The sequence below is a fragment of the Apodemus sylvaticus genome, chromosome 10 (assembly GCF_947179515.1).
Source record: "Apodemus sylvaticus chromosome 10, mApoSyl1.1, whole genome shotgun sequence".
NCBI classification, from domain to species: domain Eukaryota; kingdom Metazoa; phylum Chordata; class Mammalia; order Rodentia; family Muridae; genus Apodemus; species Apodemus sylvaticus.
In genome coordinates, this window is record NC_067481.1 from 26,225,297 (window position 1) to 26,250,562 (window position 25,266).

The 25,266-nt window shown below is 49.8% G+C and overlaps 1 protein-coding gene across 1 annotated transcript; it reads right to left on the minus strand.

Moving 5' to 3' along the window:
- Nucleotides 1-969: 969 nt before the first annotated feature.
- On the minus strand, nt 970-12,368 carry Copz2 (COPI coat complex subunit zeta 2). The gene is made up of 9 exons (XM_052193957.1): nt 12,230-12,368; nt 11,484-11,558; nt 8,638-8,719; nt 8,021-8,112; nt 7,515-7,570; nt 6,802-6,879; nt 5,290-5,341; nt 4,591-4,629; nt 970-1,281 (listed from the first exon to the last, which is right to left on the minus strand). Exons 1-9 carry the CDS (start codon nt 12,329-12,331, stop codon nt 1,234-1,236), a joined length of 624 nt encoding a protein of 207 aa, XP_052049917.1. The 5' UTR covers nt 12,332-12,368; the 3' UTR covers nt 970-1,233.
- Between the last annotated feature and the right edge of the window lie 12,898 nt (nt 12,369-25,266).

A 25,266-nucleotide genomic window follows, 5' to 3' on the forward strand; every position in this document is an offset into this window, starting at 1 on the left:
GCGGGAAGTCACGCGTGATGGTTGCTAAGGCAACTCACAGGCTCTGGTGTCAGGGATCAGTGAGAAACACCGGGAGGAGGGTCGGCTCCGCCCAGGGGCGGAGTTAGCCGAGGCCTGGGACCCGGAGGCGTGCCCGTAGTACCCTCCAGGTGGCGCTCTAGGACCACGGATGTGGTGCGGGGGCGGGGCTTCCTGCTGCGCGAAGTTCCTGTGAGGGGCGGGGCCGGGCCGGGGCGGAGCGTGGGAGCCGCGGAAAACCCTCAAGGGATCCAAGAAGCCACCCCACACTGCTGCCATAGAAGAGTCCGCGGCGGCGTGGAGACGCCGAAAGCGTATGGGTCACAGAAAAACAGGGAGAAAGTTCAGAGACTTTCTGGAACTAGGATAGGAAGGGATGCTCGGAAAGTTTATTCATCTCCATTCTTGAGGTTTGTCACCTCTCGGGACGCCCCTGTGCGTGCCTCCCCCGACCCCCATCACGGATGCTCTGCACACACGCGCAGTGGGCACCACTCGGTGCCTCCTCGCCCCCAGAGAGAGCCAGCAAATTATAGGGCTCTACTGCCTAGGATCTATGCCAAGATAAGAATTCCGCAGTCCCGGCCGCGCCAAGAAAAATAGCCGAACAGTTCCTCGGTTTGTCAAAGTAAGCCTGACTCCCTTCCTTTCTGGAGCCTAGAATGGAAAAAATGACTCCAGGGATCCCTAGCGGAGCCTCCCTGTGGGTACTGTACACACACAAAACGGGGAAGCCATCTTCGCTCCCCTTTTCCTGGAAGAATATTTTTCTTGTCACTATTACTTTTACCATGCCACACCGTCGTGTTCAACCGTTTAACCACGCGTGGAATACCAGGGTATCAGTATGGCACCCCTCGTGTTAAATACATCTCTTTCTCTTGACCCACTGCAACCCCATTCACAGGTATAATGTACACACACACACACTCCAAAGACATAAAGGCGGCCTTTGGTGGGAAAATTGAAAGTTTATTAAGGCCTAGGACTGGGGATGTCAGAGGTCCAAGGTGGGGGGCAGCTTTGCAGGTTCCCACGGCCCCAGAGCAGGCTAGGATGCTGAGCAGGGGTGAGGGAGCCGGGGCCAAGCTTTCGCATCTCAGAATCCCTGGCCTAAGACCGCAGGGATCAGTTCTGAGAGAGGCCTGAGATCTTGCGGCTTACGCAGGGACTGGCAAAAAATTCTCTGGGAAAGGAGCCTTGACTCCAAGGTCTTCATTTCAATAACGACCACTTAATTTGCTCCTTGGCTGACTGGAGAACCTGAGGTGAGAGAGGAGGATGTTGGGAGAAATATTTGAAGAGAATGTCAGTGATGCCTTTATTGGAGGTCGACGAGGGCGCCCCTCGAGCCCTGGCCACTAGGTGGCAGCAGCTTGCCTCGCCTTAGTTTAAATGAGCCGAGGCTTTGGAGGCTGGGGCAGGTCCAGAGGGCTGCAGCCAAGCTTGGCGGCCTTCCAAGCTGTCAACTCCGGGTGAGGCGGTGGCCCCTGCCTCCCCCAAGCCATGGCATGCTACAGTAGAGCCCCCTCACCGCGGCATCAAGCAGGCCGGGTCCAGGCTCAACCACGCCTGTGCTCGGATACTTGACACCTTAACAAACCGGTGATGTTGGCTTTGATGGCGGTGTGTTCTCAGCGCCCCGTCCCATTTGCTGATGGGGCAAAGCTGTCAGGTGTGTGTGTGCTCCTACTGCCAAGAAAAACCGCCTCAGTCCAGTGTGTGCCCATATCTGTGCCGCTGTGCACGCGTGACGCCAACACATCAGGTGCACTCAGGCTGTCTCTCTGGGCATGAAGCCTCCCCCATAATGTCCACCCCACTCGCACTGTGTATGTCCCTCTCTCTTGGAATCTCCTTCCTTCCTGGGGACAACGAAGTTCTCGAATCTCTGCTAGGGAAACCCCTCTCCACATTTCGTGTTCCTACTATAACCTTTGTGTTCATTCAAGATTCCCACTAATCCTCAGGTGTGGGTGCCTGTAACTTCAGCCCCTGGGAATATGAGGCAGGAGGATGACGACTTCAAGACCAGCCTGGACTACATAACAAGACCCTACCAGTTTTTATTCTTTGCTCATTTAGAAAAATAGAAATTATTTCCTGAGTAAACTTTTAGGCTCTTACCATATGGCCTGGCTCATCTAGCTCTTTAAGTAACATTTATTTATTTATTGTTTATATTTTTACATTTATTTACATTTATTTATTTAGTGTTTGTGTGTGTGAGGTGTGTGTGTGTGTCACATGGAGGTAAAAGGACACCTTGTGAGCCTGTGCCTTTATTCCCAGGGTTGAACATCTATCTTAAATCCTCAGGCTTGGTATCCTGGCCCTCATTCTCTGAGCCATCTTGCCGATCCTCTCATTAAAACAACTCTGTAACTCCCCTCGGTAGGTTCTCTTCTCCTGAGAGCCCTAGAGGTGCTGAGTAACTAGTCATTCAATTTTTGTTGGTAAAGTGAAAGCTCAGGGTGGCTCAGGTGAACACCAGGGGGGTTGTGGGTGGCGACGGTGGTTAGTTTTTGTTTGTTCAGTTTGGTTTGGTTTTTGGTGTCTTTTTGTTTTTTGGGGGGGTTTTGTTTTTTGTTTTTTGTTTTTTTCAAGACAGGGTTTCTCTGTGTAGCCCTGGCTGAGCTGGAACTCACTCTGTAGACCAGGCTGGCCTCAAACTCAGAAATCGGCCTGCCTCTGCCTCCCAAGCCCGGCCCTGGTTTTTGATTTTTAAAGACAGGGTGTCCTTCCTGGCTGTAGTCCTAGCTGTCCTGGAACTTACTCTGTAGATCAGGCTAGCCTCGACTCACAGAGATCCGTCTGCCTCTGCCTCCCGAATACTGGGATTAAAGGTGGGCTCCTCCACTGTCTTGTTTCTGCTTTTGAAACAGTCTCCTTCTTTGATCCCCTGAAGCCCTGCGGCAGGAGCACCCCCACCCCCACCCCCACCCTGCTGTGAGGTGCCAGAAGCCACACCCAGGGCTTTGTCTCCCCTCCCAACTGTGTTCTTCTCTTTAACTTTGTATGGGTACCTGCAGAGGCCAAAAGAAGGCACCAGACTCCCTGGAACTAGAGTTACAAACAATTGTGAGCCACCATGTGAGTGCCCGGAGCTGAACCCCGGTCCACTGCAAGAGCAGTGAGTGCCCTTAACCACCAAGCCATGAGGTTTGCTCTCCCAGCTGTTCATCTCCGCTCTGCTCGTGACACTGCCCCTTTAACATGTTTAATATTTACTTTGTGTATTTACTTTTCTGTGTTTATGTGGGGTCAGCACACACTTTGTGGGGTGTCAGCTCTCCCATCTCGCCATATAGTGCAGCGGTCAAACTCAGCCCATCAGGCTCTGAGGCCTCTACTTGCTGAGATATCTCAATAGACCATTAATTATTATTGTTTTAAGACAGACTCTCACTCTGGCCTCAAACTTGATGACTTTGAAGTGCTAATCCTCCTGTCTACCTCCCAAGTGCTGAGATTACAGGTGTGTACCACCATGCCAAGGTTGGTTTATTCTATGCTATTTTATTTTATTTTATTTTATTTTATTTTATTTTATTTTATATAAAGTCTCATGCTACATCCCTGGCTAGATAAAAACTCACTGTGTAGCTCAGGCTGGCCTTGAACTTGAGATTGGCTAGCCTCAGCCCTCCAAGTGCTGAGATTATAAATGTGAGCCACCACACCTGGCTCTTCCAACCTACTTCCACTCCAAAAACCAGCATGCAGCCACATTCTTTTCCACCAGAACATGAAGAAACATGGGGAACCAGAGGGCAGTTGGGGGGATGAGGACAGTGGGCGCCACATCTGGTGCTCCCCACTGATGACACAGGCCCATCTCTGCCGGGTTACCACATCAAGACTAGCTTATGCTGGGGAACAGAGCTTGGAAACAGAGTAAGTCTGAGCAGAGAGACCTCCAGATGGACAGAACTGAGGTCAAACCATTAGGCTTGACTATCAGAAAGTCTGTGAAGCTGGTGACCCGATATGCCAACAATAGCCAGGACAGACAGACAGATAGAAATACAGACAGACTCTCTCTCTCTGTGTGTGTCTGTCTGTCTGTCTCTATCTCTCACACACACATACACACTGCACCGCCATATTCTGCCCGCATCCCAGATAGGGCTGTGCGACTGTGCAGTCAACTTCTTTTCAACAGCCAAGCTACTAATGGCAGAAGTGGTAAGTACAAGATCCTATGATCAGGTGATGAGACCCTTGACCATCCCAGCACAGCCCCACACGGATTCCCCGGCCAGGTTAGAGGGAATATGAAGGGGTCCGAGCCTCCACATTGCTGTGGTAACAAGTAACCCAGGCACCCATCATCAGTGAGTAGCTTAGGGTAGGAGATGAGGTAGGTGAGCAGGCGGGGATTTGCCCACCCATCTGTCACCACCCAATTGTCTAGAGCTCAGTAGCCCCCAGTGACTTGTTCTCAGTCACCCACCACTTCATCCCTTGTCCCACACCTCTGGTTTCTTAACTCTCTTTCCCCTGGGGCACTGGGCTCTCCATCCATGTCCTTTAGCCTATTTCTGGCCAAAGCAGAAGCATGAGGCTTACCTGGGCCACACTCTGTTCTGTTAGGCCGCTGTCATCAGTCTGTGGGAAAGGAGAATCACAAAGCAACGTCAGAGCAGAAAGGAACTGCTGGCTTAGAGACCGGAAGCTTGCAGGGTGAGGGTGAAGTAGTCAACATGTTACAGAACTGCCCCGTTGATGCTGCCTAGCAGAGGTTCTGCAGCCTGTCATTTGGAAGCTAGGATCCCCCCACAACACACACACACACACACACACACACACACATACATACATCCTCCACTGCTGGGGATTAAACCCAGGGTCTCACATGCTAGCCAAGAGTTCTACCACTAAGTGGCACCCTTAACCAAGCTGGGACACTTCTGTTTGCATGAAGGAAACTAAAGTAGGGGAAAGGTGTCATCCAGACTGCAGAAGACGCAAAAGGCCAACAGGAAGAGTGTATCCACAGCCCCAGCACAGCCCAGGCCCCAAGGCAGTCCCCTGGAGTCATTTTGAGGGCTCAGTTACTCCTCCATCCAAGCCTCTCATTGGAGGGGAGGGAGGAGCTGGTTTGTTTTGTTTTTATGGAGAATGATCTGGAAGTTTTTCTCTTAGATGTCTCAGTAGCTGGGCTCCCACCAGCTGAACCCCGACAGCCTGGGGCCCGGGAAGATCAAGAGTAGGAAAGACACGAAAGACAGTGTGGAAAAGATGGCAGTGGGGTACAGAAAGGCTTACCCTAAAATTCACTTTCTGGATCACTTGCTGGGGGTCACTCTCCAGAATCACACTACAGGATAAGAGAAAATTTGGGGGTGAGTTGGTAATGTGACCCCCTCTGACAAGACACTTTTAGTTCTTTAATATACTCTGTAGTGTCTCTCCTCCAGGGAAACTTCCCATAGATGGTCCTCTATGGCAAGGGTCACATCTGTCCCTTCCCATGGGGATTCTCAGCTCTGCTCCTTCTACAAGTTATACCACGGTCACCTCTATGACCATCTTTGGGTAATGCTCAACGGAGGGGCTTATGAGACGGCACAACCGTTAAAGGTGCTTGCCACCAACCTATCAAACCGAGACCGATCCCCAGAGCCCACACGGTAGAAGGAAAGAATTGACTTGAGCAGTTCTCCTCTGACCTCCACACTCAGGGCGTGGCCCATGCAGTGATCAAAGATAAACATAAGTAAACACATCAAAAACAAAACAAACAAAAAACCTCAACTGAGATAAGGGAAGCCCAGTGGAGGTGAGGGGTACTGCCTGAGGAGGGACCAGGTCTTCCTCATTTAGAATCCAGCCTTCAGTACCACCTCAGGCAGCAGCGGGCAGTTAATGCAAACAGAAAGAGAGGAGCGAGACAATTCGCAGTCCCCAACTTCCCAGAGGCCCCTGCTCTCAGGTTGGTGGGTTCGGTGCCATGGACAGAACATAACCTCTAAAAAAATCTCACACAGTGGTTTTAGACTTGGCCTTACTAATTCCCTTGTTGTGTGCTCTTCCATAAATTACTAGAATTGCTGAGCCTCTATTTCCTCCTCCATAAAATGGGCAGGTGTTTCAAAGACGCTGTAATCCCTGTGCCTCCGGCACTGAGGGCAGAAGTCCAGGTGAGGGAAAGACACTCACGAAGTTTCTGTTACCAGAGTCAGAACTTCCCTCGTCCCTGATTATTGTCCCCTCTTCCAAGCGAGTCTACTATTCTACCAATGAACTTTTCTCATAAAGGCTCCCAATAGTCTATGAATCTGCTATGATGAAAGATAATGTTTACCAAGGAGAAAGAAAAAAAAAAACAACAACCCTAAACTACCAACGAGAACTATGGGCTTTATACACATCATTTGGTAGGACCCTCGCCATCCTGTCAGTTTTCTTTCTTTCCCATTTTAGTGACAGGGAAGGTAGACTCACGGAGAGTCAATGTCATGTGTCCTGCTGGTATTGGAAGGGGATTCTCTGAGGTCGTCTTAGAAAGGGACCCATGTCCATGCTCCGCCTCAGCATTGGAGAGCAACCTTGGGTTTCCCCAGCTTCCCCAATTCAGCTGCCCAAGCTAGGTGGCTCTCAGGCTACAAGAGTCATTTGACTTGACTTCACCCTCTGTCCTCACGGATAGGTAGGAATAGGGTTGGGGGAAAAGGAGAATGAGTTGGTCAGAGAGTTGGACCAGGATGCTCCCAGCCCTGAGCCCACAAAGGTCATTCTTACATCCCCAGCATCTCTTCTCCCGAATCCCCTCCTCACCCTCCGTCTACAATTTCATCCAGCACCAAGAAGGCTCCATCCATATTCTCCAGCAGCCAGCGTTTCTCCACGTTCTTCCTGAGGGCAGACACAGGAGCCTAAGCTTTCTGGTGGCCAAGAGGAACCACGCCCCTCTAAGCGAGGCAAGGCGGCTCCCCTCTCTCCAGCATCCCTTTCCAACAAGACCTGGGCAGGAGGATAAAAGGCAATGGGGAGCAATGGGGAGCAGAGAGGTGCCGGGGACTCCTGGGTCAGAGCAGGCTGGGATCATGGTAGGTAGGCCATGCTCCTGAGGGTTCGGGGGAAAAACCAACTCTTGAGTTTAAAGATAAAAATACCGTTTATAATGGGGTGTGGTGGTACACACCAGTGACTCCAGCACTCAGGAGACTGAGGAGGACTGAGGGGAGGCTGGTGTGGGCTATGAGTAACAAGACCTTCCTCTCCCAAGGTTTGGAACTTTTGTTGATAAGAATATTTGTGACCTCAGGCAAGTCAGTATCTCTAGATTTGATATCTAATCATATCCTGTGCATGGCTCTGCCTGGGGCATCATGGAAGTCAGGGGTCTTGAAGGAAGTCATTCTGGTTCTAAGACTTGCAGGGATTCCAGAAGGACAGAAAGGCAGAAGAGCTTCTCCTCTGGGACAAAGGGAAAGGCCGGGGGGGGGGGGGGGGGGCTGGGGCCCTGGGGTGTGGAGGGTCTTACTTACCTTAAGATGTGGCTCAGGGAGTCAAACAGGCAGGCAAGCACAGACATGAGCATCAGCTGAGGAGGAGGGTGTGGGAGGACCATAAGAAGAGAGCTGGAGCCGAGAGGTCCAAAGTGGGCCTCTGAGCTCCCTGTGTGGGCCAGATGGGAAGCACTCCCTTGTCAGAGAGGCCTTGGCTGGAGGCTAGTGACTCTTTGATTTGAGAAGGGGAACTAGGTTTGGGCTGTGGTGGGGGTTGGGGGGCTGACATTGGAGTGCTCCCCTGGGTGTCTCCTTCTCTAAATAGGCTTAGCAAGAAGCAACAGCTTCTCCCTACGGAAGGTGTGATGGTTTCATTTCTGGTTCCCAAGAGACCTAAGGAACATTATGGATGGGTACGATCGCAGAGAGACCCATCCTGGCTGTCCTTTCACCCCCAGACCCACTGCTAGTACCAACAGTGAGCCTTTATAACCCACCCCCAGCCCAGGACAGACCCTTCTTGTCACCCGATCTCCAAAATTCACCTCGTTCTCAGAGGAAGATCCCACCACATACAGGAAGATGTCAATGCTGCTTTTGTAGACGATAGTCATGCCCCCCAAAAATGCGATTTCACCTGGAAGGGGGAAGGCTCTCAGATCAGCACACTCCAACCCCAACCTGGCGCTAGCCTGGTCTCTGCTTCCCCAGGCCTCTCCCTTTGTTTTCTACTTCCTTTCTCAAGGAACCCGGGCCAGACCACCACTACCAGGAGGCTGCTCTGCGTCCTTGGTCCCAATCCATGTGCTGTGTCTCCAGAAGAGACCTCCTGCTGAAGAGTCAACACACCCAGCTAAGGCCGACCTCCCCCTCCCCTCCTCCCTCCATCCATGCAATGCCCTGGGACTAGATCCAAGTGTGTGTAGGGGCGCCTCAGCTGAGAGGAGGGGTGCGGATGAGCTGAGGGGGATGGGGAGCAAAGGTTCCGGGGCGACCGACCAAAAGAAGGGAGCTGGGGAGGAGAGAGAAAGAGCCTCAGAGGAGCAGGCAATGGCCTGTGGGTGTGGAAGGCCAGCGAGGACAGATGTGTCCAGATGGAGATGATGACAGACACTGGTGGTCAGTCATCCGAGAGCTTTGGTGGTGGATGGGCGGGCCTTACTTTCGGAGCGACTGGTCTTGTTGAAGACATTTTTCTCAAATACCATCTGCTCCTTCATGGAGGGAAACGTGTCATCATAATACTGTGAGAGAGAGAAGGCAACAGTCATCGCAAGCAAGGAGCTAGCTCCTGCCTTGGGAGGGGGCGAGTGGGAACATCAGGGGCGAGGCCGGACCTCCTTGTCACCTCCCTCCTGGCACCATCTGCTCCTTGGTCCCCATAAACAAATTCCAAGCAAAGAAAAATAAAAGTAGAGAAACATTGAGGCTGCCTTTGGAACTTCCCTGGATATCTATCTCCTCCCCCCCCTTCCTCCCTCTTGGTCTTTCTTCTCTTCTTCCCTCCCTCCTTTCCTCCTGTGTTTCCTTCCTTCCAACAGTTGCAAACAAGGACTTCACAGAAGCTAAAAAAGTGTTTTAACTCTGATCTGTACCCAGCTTGTCCTTCTTCCTTCCTTGAAAAGCTGGGAATGGAACCCAGGACTTATGAACGTTAGGCAAGTAAGTGCCAAGCCACTAACCTGCATTCTTGGGCCACTGTCTCAATTATTTTATTTTTGAGACAGGGTCCCACTGTGCCACCCTGCTGTGTAGAACAGGCTAGCCTCAATTTGTTTGTTTTTATTCATGATTTCTCTGTGTAGCCCTGGCTGTCCTGGAGCTTGCTCTGTAGACCAGGCTGGCCTCAAACTCAGAGATCTTCCTGCCTCTGCCTCCCGAGTGCTGGGATTGAAGGCGTACACCACCACCGCTTCATCTCCAATTTCTTAAAATATAACAAGGACAGGACCTTCTAGAAGGAGGCCCGGAGGCTTTGGCAGTGCCCATCCACCTCTGCCTGTCGGCCGAAGCAAGGTGTGGTCAGCTCAGATTCTGCTTGTGAACTTTACATTCTGTAGTCAGTTCTGCAGGCAGGTTAGCAGTCTCTCTGCTATCACCTACCATGGTGAACAAGCTCATTTGAAAGTTATGAAGACTGAAGAGGCTTTAAAGTATTTAATAACTAATTTAGATGTGAAAGCTGGGTGTGGTGTCACATGCCTGGAACCCCAGCACTTGAGAGAAAGGAGCAGAAAGATAAGGAGTTCTAGGCTAACCTTGACTACATGAGACCCTGTCTCAAAAAGTAAAGAATGGTTCACACACGGAATCTCAGCACTAGGGAGGATGAGGTCAGATCACTGCGTGACTTCCAGGCTAACCTGGGCTACACAGTAAGTTCCAGGCTAACTTTGGTTATAAAGTAAGCCCCTGTTTCAAAAAACAAAACGGGGAAATAAAATGAATCAGGGGCTGCTATCAGAGTGAGTTCCAGGATAGCCAGGGTTACACAGAAAAATCCTCTCCCAAAACCCACACACAGACACACACACACACACACACACACACACACACACAAAACAGGGGGTGGTGTTCCAGGCTTGCCAGTGATCTCAGCACCCAAGAGGCAGAAGCAGGAAAAACAAGACAAGTTTGAGGCCAGCCTGGTCCACGACAAAACACAACACAACAAAAGTATTATTAAGCTTCTGTTACAGTTAATTATAGCAGTGGCAGGAACTTTATTTATTTATTATTTATTGAGTTTTTGCATTTGTTTTTGAAACAGGTCTTATTGTTTTATCCCAGGCTGGCCTCAAACTCACAGAGATTCACCTGCCTCTGTCTCCTGAATGCTGGGATTAAAAACAAGCACCATTGCCTGGCCTTCAAGGTAGCAGAAACTTAGGGCATTCTTTTCTTTTCTTTTTTCTTTCTTTCTTTCTTTCTTTCTTTCTTTCTTTCTTTCTTTCTTTCTTTCTTTCTTTCTTCCTTCCTTCCTTCCTTCCTTCCTTCCTTCCTTCCTTTCTTTTTTTTCTGAGTCAGGGTTTCTCTGTGTAGTCCCAGCTGTCCTGGAACTCACTTTGTAGACCAGGCTGGCCTCGAACTCAGGAATCTGCCTGCTTCTGCCTCCCAAGTGCTGGGATTAAAGGCGTGCACCACCACTGCCCAGCTTTTTCTTTCTTTCTACGATCTTTTCTCTTTCTTTTTTAACATTTATTTATTTAGTGTGTGTGTTGTAGAGGGGCAAAAATGGAGGTCAAAGAACAACCTGGGGAATTGGTTCCCTCCTTCAACTATATGAATTCAGGATCCAACTCAAGCTGTCAGGTTTGGCAGCCTTACCCACTGAGCCATCTGGTCTACCCTGAAACTTAGTTTCAAATGTAGTTTTAGCTCATCCCACCCAGGCCATGTAGGATGGATACTGGATAACTGAATGGGAGTTCGAGGAAAACCACCTGGAGCCTCAAATCTAAACCCTGAGTCCGAGTGTCAGTTGAGAGACTAACCCTGTGACCTCAGGCAACCTACTTAGCTTTTCTAGACTTCATTTTCTGTGACCTTAAAGAGCAAACCTAGATGGTCTCCTCAATCCCACCTAATCCTACTCTATCATTATGCTAAGTCCCTATGTTTACCTAGCTAAAATACAAAAGCACTCAGGTCGCTACATCTAGTTTAGGGACTCAGATTGCTAGGCCCAGGCTCAACTATCCACTGATCCCTTTAGTGGAGCTTCCCATGCCCAGGATGCAGCTGGCCAGAGGGAGGAGGAGAAGACATGCCAGGGGACATGAGTAAGAAGCTGAGGGGATCCCCACTCACCCCACCCCCACCCCAGCCCCTCGCTGTTAGATTGATAAGGCATAGCGTGGACAAGGCGACTTCTAGAAAATCTAAGCTGGGCTGTTCTGACATCTAGAATGCAGAGTTTCTCCTATAGGAGGAGTTAAATGGGCTGGGTGGGAACACTTGTCTTGGACATATGGCACAGTCTTCAGGGTTTCTGCGGGGAGGGGTTACCTTGGCCAGCAGCCTTCGTCCGTCATTATCTAGGATGAAGACAGCCTTGATGGTATAGAGAGAAGGTTCCTGAAACTGACACGAGAAAGGAACCCCTGACTCAAAGTGGACACCGGTGTCTTAGGCTCTATGAAGCCAGCTATCCCCCAATCCACAGCTGGTTCCAGCCCAACCCAGTGCCACATGGACCATTTCCGGTGCCCACTCCATTTCCAGACCGATGTTCCACTGCAGGTCCGAGGAGTGGGCGCTGAGTCCGCTGGGTGCAGAAAGTCCTACCGGGCCCAAGTTCTGTCATGCACTGACTGCTCCAGAGCCCGAGTCGGAGTGTATCACAGAACCTGGGCCCGGGGAACAGCGGCGCCGAGCCTCCTTGTGTCCATCTGACCCCCAGTTCCAGATGTGCGCGGCCATCACCCTGAAGCAAGGGAGCCCAACCAGACCACCTCGCCACTCCCACTCCTCCCTCGTCCCGCCGGAACCGCGCTCCCATCCCCGCCACCCAAGTCAGTTCTTATCACTGCGGCGAGTTCCCCAGAACTTCAGTCCCTCGACACTCCACTCAGACCAGGCCTCCTCGCCCGTGCGCTCCAAGACGAACTTTTCCCCCCCTCCCTGGGCCCGGGCTCCTCTCCGGGGCTGGGCAGTGGTGGCACAAAGTTCCCAGCTCAGGAACCCGAGGCAAAGCGGTTGCTCCCCACCACCGATCCGGCCGCCCCGGGACCCCCGTACTCCGTGCTCCGTACCCGCTGTTTCGTGGCTCGGGTGGGCGGCGCTGCGCCCCTGGCTTGGGCGGCCGAGGCCCCCTCCCCCGGGTGCGGACGTGGCCAGGCCTCCGGCCGCTGCATTCCGCTCGCTGCCTGCACTGACAGCGCCGCCCCGCCCCGTGCCCGCCCCCCGCGACGCCGCCCCTCCGCCCAGCCCTGCGTGGCTGGCCTCTGTGAGCGTCCCCTCTCAATGGGCTAGCTTTCCGCCCGACCCCCACGTCGCAGAACCCTGTCTCCCTACTTGGATTCTTCCCTCTGGGCTCCTCTCTGCACCTCCCAGTTTCTCAGGTGAACCAGAACCTGCCCCTCTCTTCCCACTTACTACCTCTTCTGGCCTAGGGGGCCTGTGGCCTTGATGCAAAGAGGTCTCTCCACGTGGCTTTCCTGGGCCAGCTGCAATCTCAGGTAAGGCTCACTTTTCCCTCAGGACCTCCTGGTAGGTATCATTGGGACAAGTAGTTCAAGTCACTTTTGTTTTTAAAGAACTCTTTTTTAATTTTTGAAATTTTTTAAAATTTTATTTATGTATGTGAGTACACTGTAACTGTCTTCAGACACACCAGAAGAGGGCATTGGATCCCATTACAGATGATTGTGAGCTACCATGTGGTGGCTGAGAATTGAACTCAGGATCTCTGGAAGAGCAGTCAGTGCTCTTAACCACTGAGCCATCTCTCTAGCCCCTTAAGTCATCTTTTTGATCTCAGGACAGGGCCTATCAGTGAGACCAGGTAGAGACCTCGCCACGAAGAAGAGTTCTCTGCTTCCTCTCCACACTACTTGGGGAAAAGAACCGTGGGCTGAGGGACACCTCCCACAGACATTTTTCAAGGTGCATGCCTTTAATCCCAGCACTTGGGAGGCAGAGGCAGGCAGATTTCTGAGTTCGAGGCCAGCCTGGTCTACAGAGTGAGTTCCAGGACAGCCAGGGCTACACAGAGAAACCCTGTCTCGGAAAAACCAAATCCAAAAAAACGGGGGTGGGGGGTGGGGGTGGGGGGGGAAGACCCAGAGGTGGAGGAGGCCAGCAGGAGACAACACACCTGAAATCCAGCTTGAGCCTGTAGACTAACCCGACCCGAGTGTAATCACATTCAGTGACGCAGTTACTGGCAATTGGGCAGCCAGCCATTCAGAACACGGACAGATGTGTCTTTTACATGAGCGCTCTCTTTGTATGTCAAAAGCCACTGTGCCCAAGGAGGAGGTGTTTTCAGACATAGCCATTGAGAAGAGTCAGACTCCATGTGACCTTTTCAAGCTGGCTGGGCTGAGTAGGAGGGTTCCCAGGCTTGGGACGGGACAGGTTTTCCCATTCTGCCCTTGAGGGCCTCAGAGTAGAACTTCACAAAGGCTCACACCAGAAAATTCCTTCTCCTTAAGACATCAAGCCTTTCTCTTCCCAACGTTCACCTTTTTTTGTTTTTTAAAAACTACACTTACTGATCCTTATATTTACCCATTTATTTACTTACTGCTTATTGATGGGGAAGGGTGTGTCAGCACTCTCGTGGAGGGTGGAGGTCAGAGGCCAATTTACAGGAGTTAATTCTCCCCTTCTACCTTCTAGGTCCTGGGAGTTGTGTTTTGGTTGTCAGTCTTGGTGGCCAGTGCCTTTACCCACTGAGCCAACCTCGTGTCTTGAAAGTTTCTTCTTCAATATCCTCATCCAGGGGACTGGAGAGACAGCTCCACAGTCAGAGTATCCGCTGTTCTTGCAGGAGACCTAAGGTCAGGCTCATAACCACCAGTGACTCGGATTCCAGGGGGATTGGACACCCTCTTCTGGCTTCACGGGCATTTCACACACACGTGGTGCACACACATGGTGGTCAAGTTAGCACACACAAAAGCAAGCAAACAAACAAACTAACTGCCTGGTATGGTGGTGCATGCCTTTAATCCCAGCATTTGGGAGGCAGAAACAGGTGTACTTCTGTGTGCTTGAGGCCAGCCTGGTCCATGCAGCAAGTTCTAGGCCTGCTAGGGCTGCATAGAGAGAGCCTGCTGCAATAATAATAAATAAGAAGAAGAATGATCTGAGTGTGGGGTGGTATAGGTATACACCTTTAGTCCTAGTACTTGGGAGGCAGAGGCAGGCAGTTCAAGGCCAGCCTGGTCTAGAGAGTTTCAAAACAGCCAGGGCTACACAAAGAAACCAGTCTTGAAAGTCCAAATAGTGATGATGATAATGATACTACTCTAATATAATAATAATATAATTGCTCATCAAAAGGCTCCTCTGCTGCTCACGCTTTCTCACGCGCTGGGTCCCACTGCCGCCTGTCTCCATGCTTCCTTTCTGGCCTCAGTTTAATCCCCAGAATGGACATAGCAAGAGGAAGAACCAATTAGTCTTCTGACCTAAAATATATACATTATTTTATGTTATGTGCATTGGTGTTTTACCTGTCTGTTGTCTGTCTGTCTGTCTGTTTGTCTGTTCAAGAGTGTCAGTAGAGTTACAGACAGATATGTGTTGGGCTGAGTTTTGTGTGCTGTGTATTCAGAAGCTGAGTTCTGTGCCCCTATCCAGATTGTAACCTGATCTTGGGGCACTGTATTACTATAAAGAATGTACTGTCAAGAATGTTCCCCAATAGCTCCTAATTGGTCAGTAAACGGCTGAGGCTTATGACTGGGCAGAAAGGAAAGGAAGGAGGGACTTAGAGTTGAGTGAGGGGTTTCCAGAGATACCCAGAGAAGGAAAGAGAAAAGGGGGAAGAGGAGGAGGAAGTCTTGAAGGCAGGGTGGACCAGGAGCACATGGCCAAGAGAAATGCTCCCCGAGGACACACACACACAGAGCAGAGCTGGCTGGGGGAGACTCAACCAGCAAGTAACACAGCTGGCTGGGATGTAGGTTAGGATAGCTCAGAACCTGCCCAGCATAGTGCAAACAGCTTGGAACAACGATACAGAGTTTCTGTGTCTTTTATTCAGGAGCTATTCAGGATAGAGAGGAGCACAATGCATCCCATACAGTGACTCTACTAGGTATGAACTGCCCTGCGGATGATGGGTCGGCTGGAAGAGCAGTCAGTGCTCTTAATGGCTAAGTTGTCTCTCCAGGTCCGAAGTTTCTTTCTTTTCTTTTTTCCTCTTGCTTTGTTTTGTTTTGTTTTGTTTTTCAAGTTGAGATTTCTCTGTGTAGCCCTTGCTATCCTGGAACATGGCCTCAAACTCAGAGAGATCCTCCTGCCTCTGCCTCCCGAGTGAGTACCAGGTGATAGGTTATTTCTCCACTGGTGAAATGAGCCAGATTAGATTATATTAAAGGCAGGTTTATTGGGATGCTGCTCTAAGGCCAGTCCACTGTCCCCAAGGGTTGAAGGCCAGGGGAGTTTCCCGGGGGAGCAGGGAGAGAAAGAGAGAAAAGGTTCAGAGAGAGAAGAGAAGGAGAAGAGAAAGAGAAAGAAAGAGAGACCAAAATGTCTGGATTATGTGGGGAGGAGCCTTTGGGGGAAGGGCAGCCCAGCGTCTGGGCTGGAAAGTTCAGGGTGGGGTGCAGGGTATGCCAGGTGGGACTGAGGGATGCTGGGAGAGCCTCCGTTGGTATGTAAGATATGTATGTGCCTCAGTCCCTCCCAGGGCCCTAGAGCAAGGACTGGGGTTAAAGACATGCCTGAGGCACGCACCGGCAAATGGACACACACATACAATAAATAAATGTCACAATGACAATCCAACTAAGCAAACAAGTAAGACTTGAACTAGGAACAGAAGAAAGTAACAGAGAGCCAGCAACACACCCTAGTAGCCTTTCTGTGGAGGTGTGACCATGTCTGCCTTGCAGGCGATCAGAGTTGTCATTGTGAATATAGTCAACAATATCTGGTGCATCGTGTGTGTGGCAGGGACTCAGGCTTTGGGCATTTTGTCTGGATTCTAGATGATGAGAAGTCATATTGGTGGTCATGCTGGCTGGATATATTATACAACTGACTTGGCTTTTTCTCAGGCTGCAGGGAAGATTGTGGGTATTCAGGCTGAGCATGCTCACCCAGGATCTTTCAAAACAAGAAGAGGGTTCGGCTGGGAGAAACTGGCAAGAACAAGCCCTCTCCTCCCTACTACAAGAACATCAGAGTAGGCGTCTAGATAGTCAAAGAGTCCGTGGAAGGCACCTATATAGAAAAGAAAGGCCCCATACGTGGTGATATCTCCACCACATAAGGTGGCCACCCAGTAAGGTGACTAAGATGAGGATGAAGGAAACCATGATCACCCACAGGGACTCTCTCTATTACATCTCTACTATAATTGCTTTGAAAAGCACTACAAGAACATGTCTGCGGCTGGAGAGATGGCTCAGTGGTTAAGAGCACTGACTGCTCTTCCGAAGGTCCTGAGTTCAACTCCCAGCAACCATATGGTGGCTCACAACCATCTGTAATGAGATCTGATGTCCTCTTCTGGGGCATCTAAAGACAGCTACAATATACTTACATATAATACATAAATAAGTCTTTAAAAATTAAAAAGAAAATAAAGACTATGTCTGTGCACCTGTCCCCTGCTTCTTCGGGGGCCCGCAGATAGGTAACATCATCCCAGTGGGTGAGGACAAGTCCCCGAGCAAGACTGCAGTTCAGTGTGCTCAAGGTCACCAAGGCTGCCAGTGCCCAGAGCAGTTCCAGAAGCTTGGGGAGAAGCCAGCCGACTCCCCAAACACAGAGAAGTTATTTTACAACTTAAGGGAAACAGAGATTTGATTCTTTCAGAACCTTATTTTTTTTGTTTTATTTTTATTTATTTATTTTTTTTTGGAGTCAGGATTTCTATGTATAGCCCTGGCTGTCCCGGAACTCACTCTGTAGACCAGGCTGGCCTCGAACTCAGAAATCTGCCTGTTTCTGCCTCCCAAGTGCTGGGATCAAAGGCGTGCGCCACCACTGCCCGGCAGAACCTTAATATTTTTGCAACAGTCTATTTTTTGAGCTCATCTGTATTAGAACAGCATCCAGAAGCTCCTGGAGTCATTCCCCAGCTTCTGTCTGGTACGTGGTACCCATACTGGAAGTAGGTCGATCTTCCAAAGGAGGGACTGAAGACCTGGGGAGATGGAGCCTGAGGGTGCTGTGGTGGCCCTACAGGGGCAATGAGGGAGGTGCCAGGCAGGGAGGTAATAAGGAGCTGGGAGGAGGGCTGGAGAGATGGCTCAGTGGTTAAGAGCACTGGCTGCTCTTCCAGAGGACCTGGGTTCAGTTCCTAGAACCCACATGGCAGCTCACAACTGTCTGTGTCTCCAGTCCCAACGCAGATAATGCCCTCATCTGCTTCCCGTGCGCACTGGAAGTTTGTGGTGCACCAACATGCATGCAGGAAAAACACCCCTGCATATAAAATAAAGAAAAACAATTTTTTAAAATGAGATGTTCTTCAATGATAGTCCCTCTGAAAGCCTCAGCAGAGCTCCTGGGATTCTCCAAACCACCTCTCAGTGATGATGACTGTAACCGATGGGGCAGAGGAGCTACTGAACTAGACTGCTTCATGGGCAGAAATAAAGATTTATTGGGGATCAAACTGTCAAGGCCATCTCTTGGGTGGGGTAGGGCACAGAGAGAATAGCAAAATGGCTGAAGAGAGAGTAGATCTTTTTTTTTTAAGATTTATTTATTTATTATATATAAGTACACGGAAGCTGTCTTCAGACACCAGAAGACAGATGGTTGTGAGACACCACATGGGTGCTGGGATTTGAACTCATGACCTTTGGAAGAGCAGTCGGTGCTCTTACCCTCTAAGCCATCTCTCCAGCCCCTGAGAGAGTAGATCTTAAATGACAGTTAGCAGAGTAGGGATCTGAGTTGATAGAGGCTGCTTGATTGATCAGGAACTAGGTATCCTTGCCACAAGTAGCTGGCCTTTGGAGGAAGGTCAAGGGAGGTTCCCAGTGAACACAGATCGTCATTCTGAGATCTACTTTTTCTAGTGAGCAGAAATCTTTACCCTTGCTCACCCAGTAACAAAAGTAAACAATTGTTTACTGGGGGCCAGAGTCCTTGTATTTAGGACAGTGTTACCAGCACCGCCATTTGAGGGGAGGGAGACTTCGGACCTGACAGCTAAAACAACGTCAGTGGGCCAGGCGGTAGTGGCGCACGCCTTTAATCTCAGCACTTGGGAGGCAGAGGCAGGTGGATTTCTGAGTTTGAGACCAGCCTGGTCTACAGAGTGAGTTCCAGGACAGCCAGGCTACACAGAGAAACCCTGTCTTGAAACCCCTCCCCCACAAAAAACACCTTTAGTGAGTTTCCAAGCAGACATTCAGACTCCTAAATGGAGATGACGTTGGGCAGTGTCATTCACAAGGTATCACAGGAGAGGACTTCCCAGTTCATAGCCAGAACTGGAAAAGCATACAGGTGCAGCAGCAGATAATTAGCCTGGTAGTCTGCCCTGAGTTAAGAAGCCATGGCCAGGTAGTCACTAGAGTTTGCCTCACAAGCCTTAGACCTGAGTTCAGCCTTCAGATCCAAGAAAGTATCAAGCATGGGCGGCCGTTCTTGGCAGACAGCCATATGAGGATCTCTGGGGCTTGCTTGCTGGTCAACCATTCTAGTCTAACTGGGAATTCTGGGTCAGTAAGAGGGCCAGTATCAAGCAGGAGGGCAGCATTCGTGAACATGATACCTGAGCTTGTCCTGTGGCCTACACACATGTGCACCCACACAGGCATGAACAAGCACACACTTGCCACACAAAATACATTCCTGTGTTATATGCCTGTAATCCTAGCTTCTGAAAAGAACTAAGGCAGGAGGATTGCAAGTTTGAGGACAACCTGGATGCATAGGGAGATTCTGCCTCAAAAAGAAAAACAAGGTGGCACACACCTTTAATCCCGGCACTTGGGAAGTGGAGACAGTGAGATCTCTTTTTAGTTTGAGGCTAGCCTGGTCTACACAGTGAGTTACAGGACAGTCAGAACAACATAGAAAGACCCTGTCTAAACAAAGCAAAACAAGCGCTGGAGAAATGGCTCAGCGGTTAAGAGCACTGGCTGCTCTTCCAAAGGTCCTGAGTTCAATTCCCAGCAACCACATGGTGGCTCACACCCATCTGTAATGGGATCCAATGCCCTCTTCTGGAGTTCATGAAGGCAGCTACAGTGTGCTCATATACATAAAATAAATAAATCTTTATTAAAACAGCAACAAAAAAATCTACAAAATAAAAAACAAGGGTTGAAGAGATGGTTCACCAGTTAACAGAGATGGCGGCGCACGCCTTTAGTCCCAGCAAAAATGAGTGCCAGGACTATACAAAGAAACCCTGTCTTGGAAAACCAAGGAAAGAGGGGAGGGAAGGGAGGGAGGGAGGGTGAGAGAGCCCTTGCTTCACTTCCCAGAGCACCTGAGCTTAATGAACATCATGGAAGTGAGGCAGCTCACAGTCTCCTGTAACTCTAGCCCTAGCGGCAGGGCCTCCAAAGCCCTCTCTCTCTCTCTCTCTCTCTGGGCTCCACAAGGACTACATCCATGTGACATTTACACACACACACACACACACACACACACGAAATCAAAATAAATTCTTAATTTATTTTTGATTTTTTTTTTGTTTTTGTTTTTTGTTTTTTTCGAGACAGGGTTTCTCTGTGTAGCCCTGGCTGTCCTGGAACTCACTCTGTAGACCAGGCTGCCCTAGAACTCAGAAATCCGCCAGCCTCTGCCTCCCAGAGTGCTGGGATTACAGGCGTGCACCACCACTGCCCGGCTACCAAAATAAATTCTTAAAGACAAAACCAACATGTAGTCTTTGGGGTTTTCTTTCCTCTGCTTCCTCCAGGATTGTATGCTTGTGTAATATTGGGGGCTGTACCTCTCTAATTCAGAGCCCAGGTCACAGCTGCACTCATGACTGTTCCCTTTCTTCTGGAGCCCCCAGAGACAGGCGTTTCCAGTGGGGTTCTCCTGTGGGAAGGCCTTGGCAGTTCTTGGAGAGGGGCTCATTCCAGTTCCTCTGAGTCACCCCCTGCTGCTGCCGTGTCTGTGCTGTCTGTCCTGGGATTTCAGCATCTGTTCCAGTGTGACAAGAAGAAAGCGCTCTCTCCTCAGTCCTTCCTGCTCTAATGTCAAAAGGGGGAGATGTGTGCGCCTCAGAATCTGAGACGTGCGTTGTGCTGGTCAGAGACTGACTTTGTCCCTGCTCTATCTGTCGGATGGGTTTCGGTGGACCGTTCTGGAGACAGCCCTCACTTCTTCAGAGCCTCTGCTTTCTCTGAGACAAAGCTGCAGAGTGGGTGGCAAGAGAGAAGTGGCCAAGAAAGGAAGCCTGGCATGGTGGTGCATGTCTGTATTCCCAGTACTCGGGAGGCAGAGGCGGGGGCAGCAGGAGTTAAAGTCACCTTGATTACTTAGTAAGCTTGAGACCATCCTCATCTACATGAGATCTTGTCTAAAAGAAACCAAAACACATAAATCTTATACTCAGCTCAACCTCATTTATGAATGGCTTTACATACATACTCTGACTTTTTTCTTTGTTCTGAGACAGTGTCTTGCTATGTAGCCTTGGCTGGTCCGGAACTCACTATACAGCTCTGTCTAGCCTTGAACTCGGCTGTTTTTCTGAGTCAATCTCCCAAGTGCTAGGCACCCCCTTGCCTGGCTGTAATCTGAGTTTTAAGATTTGTCAGTAACTATGTTGTCTTCATTTAGCTAAGGCTAGTCCAATTAGTGCTAAAGCTGGGATTTTTAAACCCATCTACATCTGAAACACCCTCTCTCCCTACCTCACCATGCCTGATTGCGACAGGTCAGGTCGAGAGCCACACAGCGAACATTACTCAATTTTGTTTGGGGCAATTCTGGGAGACCTATGGGACGGTTGAGTTCAGCTTCAAAAAATGCTCTACAGAGCCATGAATGAACAATGGAGTGTTTTCATTGCAGAGGTCAAGAGCACGCCCTAGAGTTGGACGATGACTCTAGTCTGGGCATTAGGGTGGCTGTTGTTTTTGTTCTACCTGGATTCTTGTTCCAAGCTAGTGAGTTGTTCTCTACTCTGTCTATATATTAGGATCATCTGAGGAAATCTTTACAAAAAACTGATATTCGGTTCTGAAGGGAATGGGGAGCGGATCTAATCAGTCTGGGGTCGGACTGCTTCCTGGATCTTTCCCTGGACTCTGTAGATGATTCTAGTGCAGCCAAGGTTGAGAAGCATTGGGGCAATGGGGTACAGAAGAGAGGCTGGCAGCCCATGGAGGTTTGCCTCTTCTGACAGGCTGATGGGAACACACTTTCGAAGGATGATTCCACAGAAGGAACCAGACTAGATGCCTGAAGTAGTTGGAAAACCAAATTGATTTCCTTTGGGTTTGTTTTTGTTTGTTTGTTTTTGTTTGTTTTTTGTTTTTTGTTTTTCAAGACAGGGCTCTCTGTGTAGCCCTGGCTGTCCTGGAACTCACTCTGTAAACCAGGTTGGCCTCAAACTCAGAAATCCACCTGCCTCTGCCTCCCAAGTGCTGGGATTAAAGGCGTGCGCCACCACAGCCCGGCCAATTTCCTTTGTAAGACATGTTAACATTGTAGTATTGACAGGATATACCCCCAGAATCTCTCAGGAGGGCTCAAGGAAAGCAATCCCAGGCAGTCATCTGATCCATTCCCCTGGATTACACAGTGCTAGAGAAAGGGAGAGACATTACTATGTATGGTTTGTTTTGTAAAGACAGTTCTCATGTATCCCAGGCTAGCCTAGGATTCTCCTCACACTTGTTATATAAGGAGGCTAGCCTTGAACTCCAAATCTTCCTGCCCCCACTTCCGGAATGCTAGTATTATAAGATACACCACCGTGCAGTTGTAACTTTTTGGCTACTGTATTGGATTCTTAGATCTACTACCCTTTTCTATCCCAATCTCTTCCAACCCCCTAAACCAGGTAGGCAAGAAAGAAGGTTAGGGTGTAGATCTCTTTAAACTACTTCCTGCTGATTAGGAGCATTCAGTTCCTTGAGGCAAGTGCAACCTTTGTTGTTGTTAGGAGATCCAATTTCTTCTCCTCTCTTCGGATCACTAGACAAACCACAGCAGCAGGGGGAGCAACAGCTGCCACAGCCTCTCAGGGCTCTGGCATTTTTATACCCTCTAAAGAGCCCCCAGAGTTCCAGCTGGCAGAATCACACCCCTGCCAGAGCACGAGGCGCATCCTAGTCAGCTGCTGTGGACAATCTGAGGCAGCCCCACATCCCACACCTGGGGGTTAAAATAAAGACATATTCACATAACATAACTGAGTTCTGAGTACTATTTTTTTTTTAATGCAGGGTTTCACCATGTAATCTGGCCTTGCCTCTCAGTTCTCTTGCTCCACCTTCCTGAGATTACAGACCACCAGTCACCACATCAAGCTAAACAATTTTGTTTTGTTTTGAGACAAGGTCTCAGCAGGTAGTCCTAACTGGCTTGGAACTCATAAAGATCTGCTGGTTTCTGTCCAAAAGCTGGATCCGCCTCTGTGAGCATGCCCTACGATACCCAGCCCTTCAGACATTTTTAAAGAGGGGAAGATAATGGACACCTAGACAGGCAGCACTTGAAGACAAAGCAGGTTCCAGTCACTGCCCGACCCCCAGCCCTTTCTCTGAGGGCTACCTGACTCTAGCCCTCTACCTCACTCAATCTTCAGGCATGACTAGAGGGCACAGGTGTCTACAGAAGCAGCTTGTCCTATTGGAGAGGTGGCAGAGTCAACGTGCATCCCCAGGAGGAGTGGGCACCTCGGTGTATGCCTTAGAATTAGCTGCCCCTTTTAAAATTTTTAATTACTTTGTGCATGCGTGCCTGCAGTGGCATACACACGTCACAGCATCCCTGTGGATGTTAGAGGACAGCTCTGTGGAGTCAGTTTTCTTCTTCCTCCGTGTCAGTCCCAGGAACCAAACTCAGATCATCAGATGTAAGCCATTTCAATGGCCCCTTGGCTACCTCTTCGGTGACCCCAAACTGCTGTGCCTTACAACCAACTCTCATCTCGACTTCCCACTGCTCTTCTCTGGTACTGCAGCCAAGGCAGCCGCCGTGCAAGGCCTGGTTTTACTGGTGGCTGTCTGCCCCTCCCTTAGGGAGGGGGCAAGGGCATGCTCTCACTTTTTCCAGCCAACTCCTCAGTCTGATTTAATGGATATACCGGGACTGATGACACATTAGCATGGGATCTTTCTTTTGCTTCTTGGGTAATTGTCCTATTAACAGCTGTCCCAGGCAAAGAGAGGGGGGAGGGCTGGGGGAGGGAGGATGGGCCTTTCCTCCGTGAAGAACTCGCCCTGGATTTTACAAGGTTAATCAGCAGGTTCCGGAAGGCGCCACTGCACTTGCTCAGACTTGATCTGGAGCTCTAGACAGAGAGTAGAAGACTGGCTTCAGGTCTGCACTCCCAGCTACTGAATATTAAATAACCCTAAGGCCTGCACTCTGCCAGGCCTAAGTTGCCTGCTGTTAAGACTGAAGTTGTCTGCTGGTAAGACTGAGGTAAATCTCAGCAAATTTCGGCGCCTCCCTCACCCTTCCCCTTCCTTGCTTCTGAGATGCAAACCATTTCAAAATACTCTCTCCTTTTTGGGGGGGGGTAGTGCTGGGAATCAAATTCAGGGCCTTCGGCATGTAATGTTCTGCCATTAAGTTATGTCCCCAGGCTGGGCGGTGGTGGCACACGCTTGTAATCCCAGCACTCTGGGAGGCAGAGGCAGGCAGATTTCTGACTTAGAGGCCAACCTGGTCTACAGAGTGAGTTCCAGGACAGCCAGGGCTATACAGTGAAACCCTTTCTCGGAAAAAACAAAACAAAAAAACAAAACAAAACAAAAATTTATGTCCCCAGCGTCCCAGCGTGTCATAACCATATCTGGCATCATCTAACTCCACAGCACAGTTTCTGATCCCTTTCTTTCTCTGTCTCTCATGCACACAAATAATTATTGTACACATTTATGCAGTTTACCTGAAGTTGGGTTGTGTCCTAGTCAGGGTTTTACTCCTGAGAACAGACACCATGGCCAAGGCAACATAATAAGGACAATATTTAATTGGGGCTGGCTTACAGGTTCAGGGGTTCAGTCCACCATTATCATCAAGGCAGGAGCATGGCAGCATCTAGGCAGGCATGGTACAGGCAGAGCTGAGAGTTCTACATCTTCATCTGAAGGCTGCTAGTGGAAGTCTAGCTTCCAGGCAGTTGGGATGAGGGTCTTAAAGCCCATATCCACAGTGACACATCTACTCCAACAGGGCCACACCTGCTAATAGTGCCACTCCCTGGGCTGAGCATATTCAATCCATCACAGGTTGTAAAAGAAAATGATCAGGACAGTGTAGGAAAATCCAGAAGATCTCTCCACGACTCTTTTACCCCTCTCCAACGAGAGCCTTGCTTCTCTGCACCTTCCATTCCCCTGTCGCCTGGGACCCTAGAGGGACGGGAAGGAGGAAGATAGTCACTGCTATTCTGTGTATGATACTTAGGAATTTATTCAAAGTGACCAAACAGGGCCAGCTGTGGTTGCATAGACCCTGCGGGGCAGAGGCAGGTGGATTTCCGTGAGTATGCTGCATAATGGGCTCCAGACTTAACAGGGATGCACAGAGAGATCCTGCCTCAAAATAAATAAAAACAAAAAATGATCCCGGCATGAAGAAGGTGGTGGCAGCTACTTGTGGGTCATCTGTTCTGCAGGACAAGTTTGAGCAAGGTAGTAAAACCTGCATTCAGAGCTGAAATAGGGGAGCTGCTGATTTGATTGCTCTAGGCTAACCCAGGACACATGTAGAGATCTTGTTGATAAATAAATAAGATGAAACAAATTATGGCCCGTAATGCAGCTTAGCAGGTGAAGACCCTGGCTGCCAAGCCTGATGACTTGAGTTTCTTTCATTCCTGGGATTCACAGGGTAGAAAGAGAAAACTCACTTCTGAAACCGTCTTGCACATATATGCATGCATGAGCATCCACGCGCATACTCGTTTGTGCACGTACACATACACACACACACACACACACAAACA